This window comes from Oreochromis niloticus, linkage group LG15, assembly GCF_001858045.2.
Source record: "Oreochromis niloticus isolate F11D_XX linkage group LG15, O_niloticus_UMD_NMBU, whole genome shotgun sequence".
Classification (NCBI taxonomy): Eukaryota; Metazoa; Chordata; class Actinopteri; order Cichliformes; family Cichlidae; genus Oreochromis; species Oreochromis niloticus.
Genome location: NC_031980.2, coordinates 12,469,220 through 12,480,393, shown reverse-complemented (window position 1 = coordinate 12,480,393; position 11,174 = coordinate 12,469,220). Strand labels below are relative to the sequence as shown.

Sequence of the window (11,174 nt, the reverse complement as noted above, 5' to 3'; positions counted from 1 at the left end):
CAAATAAAACTGTGAAAAAACAAACAAACATTAAGATTTATAAGTTATCTAAGTGACTTATATATATCATGTTTAACCCGAGTAGCGAAAGATAGCGCGGGGTCGGAAAACTTACAGCTGGCGGGACTGTACAATCGTAAGTTTAACGACTGAAAAAAAAATTACTTCCATTGAACTGCCTTGTTAACTGCTTTAAGAAACATCTTAACATTTGTATCGCTACTTCAAATACAACTTACATTTAAAAATGTAGTTGTCCTTGACCGCCGTTTCTACCGTCTCCGTAACTGCCGCCATTGCTGAAAACTGGCGTTTGGCTGGGCCGCGCTATGAATTCTGGGAACCCACTCGATGGATTAATAATTATATATAATATATAATTTATATTATATTTTATATATATAATTATATATATATATATATAATTAAAAAAATATATAATTATATATAATATATAATAATATATATATAATATCTAATAATCTAATAACTTTGATCTCAGCCAAACCGATTTACTCCGGAACAAATAAAACACCGAAAAAGGCAAACAATTAAATTTTTAAGTTATCCGAGTGACTTATATATCATGTTTAACCTGAGTAGCGAAAGAGCGGGGGTCTGAAAATGATGAAGCCGGGAGTCCGCTGCTCTCGCCGGCTGTGTGACCATTGAACCCCCCGGATTGCTATCGAGCGGGTGGGTAACAGACGTCTCCGAAAACGTCGGCACACTTTTGCAAATATACGATGTCTTGATAAACCGAGCAGATATTTAAAGTTTACAGTTTCACACCCACATTCTCGCCTGAAAATATGTTAAAAGTTTATTTTGTGACCCAGAAAGATTAATAAGAGTAATTTTAAAACTTAGTAGCGGCCGCCATTGTTGGCAGCTGAAATTTGGCTGGGCCGCGCTATGAATTCTGGGATATGGTGGGCCACGAAGGACACACCGGACCCATCCTTCAAATTCGGGGAAATGAAGGACGCATTTGTTGGCCGCATTTGAAGGAGTCGACGAATTGGGACAGCCTTCGTCGCCTGGCTGTGACGTAATCGGCCTTCAAATGCGGCCTCCGGAGGATGCAGCCGACGTTTTGGGACACAGCTTCTGTGTTGGTCACAGAAGAGCCACTGAGAAATGATTTTTTTAGGTGGCTCATTACAACTCGATGGCTGGTCACCTGGAATAAGATATAGTGATGTGTCGGTTGCGAACGAAACGGCTCTTAGAGCCGGATCTTTGAAGTGAACGACGCGAGCCGACTCAGGCTTTTTTTTTTTTTTTTTTTTTTTTTTTCCTTTCTCTCACCCTCACTCTCGCACTTTTTTTCCGCTTCACTCCGCACGCGAGCCTTGTGCTTTGCGCTGGGCAGAGGGGGGAGGGGCAGTAGTTACACTTGCAGTAGCACAGGAACAGAGCGGGAGGGAAAGAGAGAGAAAGAGCAGTGTTGCCAACTTAGCGACTTTGTCGCTATATTTAGCGAGTTTTCAGACCCCCTTAGCGACTTTTTTTCTAAAAAGCGACTAGCGACAAATCTGGCGACTTTTTCTGGTCTTACTGGAGACTTATTTATGACGACTTTTTGACGTGAAAGCGCGTATTGCCCTTACTCTCAACAAGCAGCGGTACTGCCGTGGGCACCTCACCCATGCCAAAGCACTCACAGGCGGAGGGTAGTCCTCCCCCAGCTGCTATCAGGGCAGGAGATGTTCACACCTATGCGTCCAAACGGCAAATCGCGCATGAGCGAAGCCGCTGCTCCCGCACTGACTGTAACGGAGTCAGTTCTTTTACTGTTATGCTGTTTTGTGGATCACAAGGTTTAAAACTACTTATAAACACACACACACGCACACACAAAGTAACTCCACCAGAGTGCCTATTTCGGGTCACTTTTGCCGGATAAAGGTGCAGGGTTGGAATTGTGACATTAAAAAAAACAATAATTGCTAAAAGAAATTTAATTTGTAGTTCTAAATAAATTCTAAATGAATTTAGGACGTGCTTTACTCACTTTATGTCTCGTTCCACGTTGTTATTTCTCTCTTCAACAACGTGGGTTACAATTACATTAGCATGACCAATTATGCAAATTAGGTGATGACGTCATTTAGCGACTTCTAGCGACTTTTAGGACAGCCAATAGCGATTTTCCTTACTGAGGAGTTGGCAACTAGGGGTGGGTTTTTATAATTGATTTATCGATTAAAATTGATTCTGGTTTGGATAACGTAAAATTGATTCATTAAAATCCTGAATCGATTTTTTAATATAAATTTATTTTGCCCGAAACGCCAGAATCTCTGGTGAAATCTCACAAAATTTCAACAACCACCAAACAGCTAAGACAGTAAATGAGAGCAGGAACACGGATTCTGCACAAAGACGTAAACACACAGCGCGACCCGCGGATCAGAATCAGTGAGGTGTCGCCTTCCTCACAGTCGGGGCTGAAAGCCGACAGCTCGCTGATTCTGATCTGTCAGCGGGTCCGCGCTTTGTGTTCACGCCCTTTTTGCGCTGATTCTAAAGCTGTTAAGTTTTCTCTCTCTCCAAACAATATTGACCGAACCAGCAGCAAAAGAAGATCCAAACTACACTTCACATAAACATCGTCATGAATTCACTCTGACTTTTACTGTTTTGCTTCCACCACGATGCACAGCTCTCTCTCTCTCTCTCTCTCTCTCTCTGTGCTTCGAGAACAGTTTCCCGTCTAAAAATCTGTCTTCTGCATTATTCGCTTGCTTGTTACGCACAAGTCTACTGTTGTTTACAGCGCTGTCGGCCGCTGTTTTTTTTCCCTTTTACATTCTTCCGAAAAGAAAACCTAATTTCTGCTGTTCAATACTGAACCAATTTAAACTTTTTAAAATTATGCAAAATGAAAAACGCTTAGCCGTGTCTCTAATTAAACCGCTGTAACGTCAGAGGTAACGTTCATATGTTGATTAATGGTTTTCTTTTGTTTTTGATGTACTGCAGAATATTTTTTTATAAAATCCCAGGCCAGGAAAACCACCTTCATGTTTTTCTGTGTTTTATCTTCAGCTACTTTGACACAAAGGCATCTGCTGTGACGCTTACACCTTTGATAAAGTCTTGCGTGTGTCAGCTTCCTTTTTATTGATACAAAAATATGTAAATGTACTGATCTGAATTATAATATTTCTGACTGTCAAAATTTCCCAGATTCAAATCAAATTGAATCGAATCGAATTAAATCGAATCGATTCGGGACCTTGTGAATCGGAATTGAATCGATTCTAGAAATCAGTGACGATACCCAGCCCTATTGGCAACACTCAGAAAGAGAGTCAGGGACAACAACGTCACATTAGAAAGGTATAGTGATCATCCACAACTATTTTCAGTTGCGGATGATAAAGGCTTCAGAACGTTTATTCATGCAGGCCCATATGACAGAGAATGTGCATCTTCTTTTTGTTTTCATATTTTTTCATGTTTATACTTAATTGTATTGTGGTTTGCAGTGTTTTGTGTTGTTTCACTTTAAATTTGTTTAAAAGGAAAAAGCTGAAAATTTAAATAGTTAAAAGTTGAAATGTAAATGGTTGGTGTTTGTATTATATGATTTATTTATTACATTTTATGTGGAGTGAATAAATAAAAGTATATTTATGGTGGCCCCTAGAGACAAAGCACGTACAAACTCCGAAGCACGTAAAAACGCCAAAACACGTAAAAACTCCATAGCACGTAAAAACTCCGAAGCACGTACAAACTAGGGTGACCATATTTTGTTTTTCAAAACAGAGGACACTTGGCGGGTGGCTGAATTAATAAAAAAAAGAAAAGAAAGAAAAAACCCCGCCTAGACACTGCTAGCTTAATTCAGTTTCAGTTTTCAGTTTTATTTGTCATATGCAAGTTAGCACAGGGTCAACATTGCAATGAAATGTATTTGACGAGCAGAAGACAGTCACTCAGCAGAATTGTACAGTAGGAAAAAAAATAATAAAATAAAATAATAAAAAACAAATAGAAAAATAGTAAAGAGCAAAATATTAATAAGATGTAGTAAAAGGAAAAAAAGAAATTTTCAGTTAATTGACTAAACATATATGTATATATAAATATATGTACACACTGATTAAATAAAGAAAATCTTAAATAGGAATGTGACAAGGGGGGGGAGGGGCGATGGGATATTGCACAGTGGCAGGAATGGGCACCAGTACAAACTGAACAGTACAAGAGTACTGGACAGGACAGGTTTTCGACAGGGCTCAAAATGCAAAGCAGAGGATGAATGAAGCATCGCCAAAGACTAGAAAATATGGTAAAGCATATCTTGACTTTAGCTGCAGCGTCTCTGACAGAATTAATTTGCCCTGCATCGGGAGCACGCGCTGGGCTCTCCAAATCACGGACAAACAGTATCCCACATTCTTGATTTTTAGTTCACAAACACTTGTTGTAATGACTAACTATTCCTGACATTTTGGAGATGTTAGCTCTTTATACAGTAAAGTTACAGCGGGATACAAATAATATCAGGCTGATCCTGCCACGATTGGTTCCCTCTGTCCAAATCACGGACAAACAGTATCCCACAGTTGTTTATGTTTTTGAACCCATTTTGCACAGAGAGGGATTTTTTGAAAAATGTGTTGATAGCAATGTTGAATATTATTACACAGGAAAAAAACAACTACACGTAAAATAATCACACCGTGATGCCTCTGGCTTTCTAAATGGAGGGACAGTAACTGCGTGTGTATATGTAAGTTTGTAAAAACTGAAGATAGATTAACAGTATTTTGTCTCGATCTGCCATTCTGCAATTCATCTCATGTAAACAATAACGTGGCGTAGAGCGTGAAAAAAGGCACATACCTTTGACATTGCGTGACAAACTCCGTATTCCTCGTCCACACGTAAACACAAAAACTAAGTTTTCGAAAATCTCCAACCTGGCAGGAGTTTTAACAAAATCTCAGTTTTCGGTGATTTGAAACGCCGTTTACGTGTGGACGAAAAATGTTATATGGGTTTTACAAGTCAACAAGCGCAAAAAAATAAATAAATAAATAATTTAAAAGCCTCTGGAATTAAATAATGGTAATCTGCCTCATAATGCCTCATCTGCATAAGAAAAATTACCAGTACTGGGCCGGTAAGAGGGTAATTTCTTTTGCATTTCATCTGAAATGATGCACTTGCGCTTTGGGATCTTTTAAACATCATTAGGTGCGTTGCTGTGCACCGTCTGTCCCGTCTGTGAGCGCAGAACAAGCGCTCACAAAGCACCAATTCGGGGATGACTTCATCCAGTGGACATGTCCAGGGAAAAGAGGACGGTTGGTCACCCTAGTACAAACTCCGAAGCACGTAAAAACTCCAAAACACGTAAAAACTCCAAAACACGTACAAACTCAGAAGCACGTAAAAACTCCAAAACACGTAAAAACTCCAAAGCACGCACAAACTCCAAAGCACGCACAAACTCCGAAGCACGCACAAACTCCAAAACATGTAAAAACTCCATAGCACGTACAAACTCCGAAGCACGTACAAACCCCAAAGCACGTAAAAACTCCAAAACACGTAAAACACGTACAAACTCCAAAACATGTAAAAACTCCATAGCACGTACAAACTCCGAAGCACGTACAAACCCCAAAACGCGTAAAAACTCCAAAGCACGCACAAATTCCGAAGCACGTAAAAACTCCAAAACACGTAAAAACTCCATAGCACGTACAAACTCCGAAGCACGTAAAAACACCAAAGCACGTAAAAACTCCAAAACACGTAAAAACTCCATAGCACGTACAAACACCGAAGCACGTACAAACTCCGAAGCACGTACAAATCCCAAAGCACGTAAAAACTCCAAAGCACGTGAAAACTCCAAAGCACGTAAAAACTCCAAAGCACGTGAAAACTCCAAAACACGTACAAACTCCAAAGCACGTACAAACTCCAAAGCACGTACAAACCCCAAAGCACGTAAAAACTCCAAAACACGTAAAAACTCCATAGCACATACAAACTCTGAAGCACGTACAAACTCCAAAACACGTAAAAACTCTGAAGCAAGTACAAACTCCAAAACACGTACAAAACACAACAGAAGTGCTCCAGGATGCTAGGCGCAGTGTTAAGCTTTTGTTACCTAGTGGCTACACAAGCCAGGAAGTACCAACGACCGGATTTGGTGTGTGGTAGTAACACGTAAATGAACATTTTTTTTTAATTATTTGAATATATATGTGTGCCTGTGTATAAGTACACAAACAATACACATATGCTTTCAATTGTGTAATTTAAGTGATTTAGGTAGCTCTGTTTTGGAAGTTGTGAACACTAGAAATGTGTTTTGGAGTTTGTACATGCTTTGGAGTTTGTACATGCTTTGTCTCTAGGGGCCACCGTATATTTTTATATATAAACATATAAATAAAGCCACAGGTTGTTTTTTTTTTACATTAGTAATTCCTTTTGTGCATAATTTTATATTGTTGTTAATAATAAATTAATTAAAGCAACAAAACAACCTGAAGAGCTGGTTGGGAGCCAAAAGATCCGGATCTTTTTAGTGAGTCGAGCCGAAAGATCCGGTTCTCTAAAAAGAGCCGTAAATCCCATCACTAATAAGATAAGACTGGAACCAATAATTGCCTGATTTCACAAGCCAGGAATCTGTTTGGATGTGTGTCGATGGTGTGCGTCCAGTGGTGTCAGCTGGTGAACCAGCTGGCCATTCCAAAAGTGCTTTTATGCCCCTTACTGCCCTTAATGGAGGTCCTATTTGAGCACATTGGCATGGACCTCATCGGACCATTTTATCGATGAGAAAAAGTAAATCTTTAGTTCAGCTGTTGTTAACTGATCTTGACTTTATTAATTAAACGTTGTAAACCTGCTTTCAGTGTGTCCTGTACATCAGTTCTTTTAGTAAACCACAGGACAGTGGGGTTTTTGAGCTGATGAAGTTCAGCCAAAACAGGAAACATGCAGCAGGAGACAGTAACTTGTTAAAATGTTATAAAACGTACAATTAAAGATTTTCACACTACAAGGTTGTCAATGATCCAAGGATAAATGTCTAATTTGATCAAAAGTTCTATATGCCATTTCTGGAGAGAGTGCAGTGGAAATGTTGTCACTTTTGGACTTTGCTACTTGCAGCTAAACATTTGCAGCTAAATAATGTATTTAAAAGCAGAAGCTCCAACTGAATGAGGGAATATTTGTCTAAAAACTTAAACTGAACTAGACGGGTAACAGTGCTCCAGCTTACCATCTTTACCTGAGTAAATCTGTTTGTTGAACAATCTAAATGGTTGATTCAGAAACTTCTGTGACATCAACTTAACTGAGACTCATAACAAATTTCACAAAACACAGTTGAATACTTTTATTATTTTTTATTAGTTATTTTTGTTTTTGTTGTTATTTGAATTTTAATAAAATAAAATAAATAAAATCATTTCTTTATTTTATTTTATTATTAATTTATTTGTTTAATTTTTTGTTGTTCCCAGAGAGCAAGCCAAACACTGGTCGTGAAAAGGACTATCTCTAGTAGACTTTGTTTTAACCTCCTAGGACCTGGAGTCCATATATGTGGGCATTACATTTTGGGTTGTCTAGACCAAAATATAAAATGTTGTTATACAAAGGGCTGATATCCACTTATGAGGACATCATACTGCCACTGTTCCATCAAAATGTAAAACAAATGTCCTCATATGTGGATCTCATTTTTCACCGAAATAAAAATCAGGTAATTCTTTGTTTTTACATTCATCAGGTCCCAATCAACCCAAAATGGCACAGAGAAATTAAAAATGCATGCCATGAAAGAGTCCAGGTCTTAGAAGGTTAACAATGTCTCTGCTGATGAGACCGGTGAATGTAGGGCGACGGTGGCAAGAAAAAACTCCCTCCTGGAGGAAGAAATCTTGGGAGGAACCAGGCTCTCTGGGTGGACCCTTCCTCCTAAGGGCAATACTTACCTGCGGTCTGAGACGACGGTTGTTCCTTCTCAGCATGATGATGGCTGTAACTTGCTTCCACATCCTGTTTTAGAATGAAGACAAAACTGATTAACGAGGTAATAGGACATTTAAAAATGATCTCAATTCAGGATGAGCTGCTGTGTCTTCTTACGTTTCTCTTGTAAAACAGGATGTAGGCAGAGTGCTGCTGTTCCTCAAAAACTGCAGATCCAGTTGTGTGGAGCACCCGTGCATCATCATAGGTGAGCCAAGGATCTGATGTAGCCTGCGGACTCGCCTCAGGATGCACGGAATTACAGATGTAGTGTCCTGAGATCACATTAAGACAAATGAATCCAACTTCTAAAAGTCAACTGATTCATGATTTGGACTTAGTGCTTCTTAGAACATCAAAAGCTTTTGTGTGTGAGTCCTTCACTGAAAAGTAGCAAGTTCTGTTAAATCATTTTCTGTTTGTAACAAGTCAGTTGTTTTACCTGATTCTGTGCCTCCATAATGACTGATGATGCTGACAAGACTGTAACAGCCACCACCCTGAGAAGGAACAAATCCAAAGAGTGTTAGTTTCATAAAGTCTCACATCAGTGCGATAATTAAGCTGATTCTCTGAGATGTTCTGCAGTCTGTTTTTACCTGTTTGGATGACACCACCAAGTCCCTCTGCAGCCAGACGGGGTCATGCACCTTCTGAAGCTTGTTGGTTTTTGTGAAGCCAAACCTCTTCAGGTGCAAGATGAGAACTCTGGCAGAAAAGGAAAAAAAAACCCAAGGAACAAAATAAGAAGAATGAGTGTCAAACACAAACAGAAGATGGGGGAAAATGACTGCTCAAGTGTTGTCTTAAAAAACTGTGATGTTTACTGCGCCACAGTTTGGAAATCAGGTCAGTCGCTCAATTCTGATGTGACCTTACTCACCTTGGCAGTGTATCAAAAGACGGCTTCACTTCCGAGGTCGTCCCTCCACAATAACAGAGAAATTCAATTTTTTGTTCCTGAACAACAGCACAGAGAAGACAGGCTTTATGTTAGAAAAATCACAACATATGCACACACACACAAACACTAACAAGAAAGGTGTGTTAAGATCAGTGATACTACAACTCCACTGGAATTTGTGATCTTACCTTCAAGTATGTCTCTAACATGTCCTCAACAGACCCCTCTGGAACCAGGTCAAGAGACAAGCTAGTGAATTCCTCTTGGTGTGATGATTGGTGACCGCAGCTACACATTTAAGGAGTAACGTAGTTAAAGTAACGATCGGGTAGGTGGAAAAGAGGTATATGAAAATGTTGCAATCAGCCCTGTGTTTCTGAAAGACAGGCTTACCTCTTGCATGTCCTCATGTTTTCCATTTTGAAAACATGATGATCTTCTACTGGGCAGGTATAACTTCGGCCCAGGAGAGCTGCTTTCCTCTTCAGGTGAGGTGAAAGGCTTTTGACCTCATTGAGGAAAAAGGTTAGGAACTCATGAGCATCCTGAAAGAAAAACACAGAGATTTAAAACAGAACATAAACATTAGAAGGTAAAGCAAAAAACGAAACGTCCAAATTGCTGACGTACTTTCTGTGCACTGCCTTTGTATTCAGGAACGTGTTTGCTGAATGCCTCCTTAAAAGATTTTAGGCGGTGTTTTTTAAGGCCATAATCTCTTGAATTATGACAGTCCCTGATGTCAATGAGCCTTCTGTAAAAAGGAAAGGGTAAACAGACATTTCTGGTGTTAGATATCTTTGTTCTTCGGGTTTTTGAAGAAAGTAGAAGGTTGACGTAGCGCACCTTAAGAGCCGAGCTTCTGGCACTGCTCTCCACAAAATCTCCTGACAGCTGATGTCTCTAATGAACTCCTCAGTGTTGAGGAGGCTCTGCAGGCAGGAGTTCATGTAGCAGGTGTTTGCAATGTTTGGAAACCTGCCACACAAACACAAAGTTTACAGTATCAGTGTAAAATAAGTCATTTTCTCCACTTTGACAAAGTGAGCTTTGGTCTTTGTGCACCACGTGTACTCACCCGAAGCGGTCCACAGTCTGAATTTGATTTTCCGTTATTTTCCCATTGTTGAAATGTTTCACTAGACTATTGCAAAAAGGTAAAAACAAGAACACACAATTAGGAAAGATGTCAAGACGCTAAGCAGTGTATGTGCATGTATGCATGAGCTTTGAAGTTTAAACATTTTGGAGGATGTTTTTCTCTTACATGTTAAACAGCTGCTCCCGTACGTGCTCTTGTGCCAGAAAGTCCATAATCAAAGTGTCCCAACTCAGGTCTGATGGCTCACCATTTTCAGTGGTGTTTTTAACCTGGTGGGAACTTGGATGCAGAAAGAAGAAAGGAGTCAGGGATGCATAGCAAGCACAACAAGACAACAAACAAACATTGTCTCTCTGGAGAACAGCATTCAACCATCTAATGCTTATTTTGATCAGCGATCCGCCAAAATATGAAAAGCACTTACCTGGGATTGTCTGTAGTTTTGTCCTCGGGGCATTCTGGTTGTCCTGCTTGGGGCCAAATGACCTGTACTGAGTCCTCTGAACTGTACGGTGCTGACTCGGCAGGTGTACAGTCATGCTGCATGTTCTTTAATCTGCAAAAATATACAAAAGGATGTTAAGTATCAAATCTGCAACCAGAAGGATCCCAAAAGAATTTTGCTTTAAAGTGAGAAGATGAAAGTTTCCCTCACTTGTCACTCTTTTTATCAGGTTCCACTGTTGTTTCAGGAGCAACCTGCCTTTTCTCTGTAGAAGGAAACCAAAAGACAGGACATAGCCATGTGCTTCATTGCTCTTAATTTCTCCCATTTCATTGTGATGAGTAAATGCTTGATGACAGTGACTCTTTCCATAAAACATACCTTCCAGAATTTGAAAATAGACCAGCGAGACTTTTTTTGTGGCTTTACAGTGGTGGGCTCTGCCTCTGTATCGCTGTCAGTTTCCTGTAGAGAACGAACAAACATAGTGTTATTAAAAAAGTAAAGTCACTTAAAACTAACAAGTACATTTTAAGGAGAATGTGCATTTCATATGTTTTCTGTAAAAGCAAACCGAGAAACAGCAGAAGAAGTGTCTCCATTTTCTTTTCTTCCTCTTCTTGTTACCATTTTCATGGTTAGGTGGTGTGGCAGCAACAGAAGCCTCAGGGACGCTGATGAGGACAAAAGTGTAA

The 11,174-nt window shown here is 39.7% G+C and overlaps 1 protein-coding gene across 1 annotated transcript; it reads right to left on the bottom strand.

Moving 5' to 3' along the window:
• Positions 1 to 7,735: 7,735 nt before the first annotated feature.
• On the bottom strand, positions 7,736 to 10,935 carry LOC109194718 (ubiquitin carboxyl-terminal hydrolase 37). Its single transcript, XM_019345449.2, has 14 exons — positions 10,861 to 10,935; positions 10,690 to 10,744; positions 10,459 to 10,590; positions 10,200 to 10,313; positions 10,011 to 10,076; positions 9,779 to 9,910; positions 9,563 to 9,686; positions 9,326 to 9,477; positions 9,121 to 9,220; positions 8,912 to 8,988; positions 8,628 to 8,736; positions 8,471 to 8,528; positions 8,146 to 8,303; positions 7,736 to 8,055 (listed from the first exon to the last, which is right to left on the bottom strand). The coding sequence occupies exons 3-14, from the start codon at positions 10,578 to 10,580 to the stop codon at positions 7,975 to 7,977; spliced, it is 1,293 nt and encodes a 430-aa protein (XP_019200994.1). The 5' UTR covers positions 10,581 to 10,590; positions 10,690 to 10,744; positions 10,861 to 10,935; the 3' UTR covers positions 7,736 to 7,974.
• Between the last annotated feature and the right edge of the window lie 239 nt (positions 10,936 to 11,174).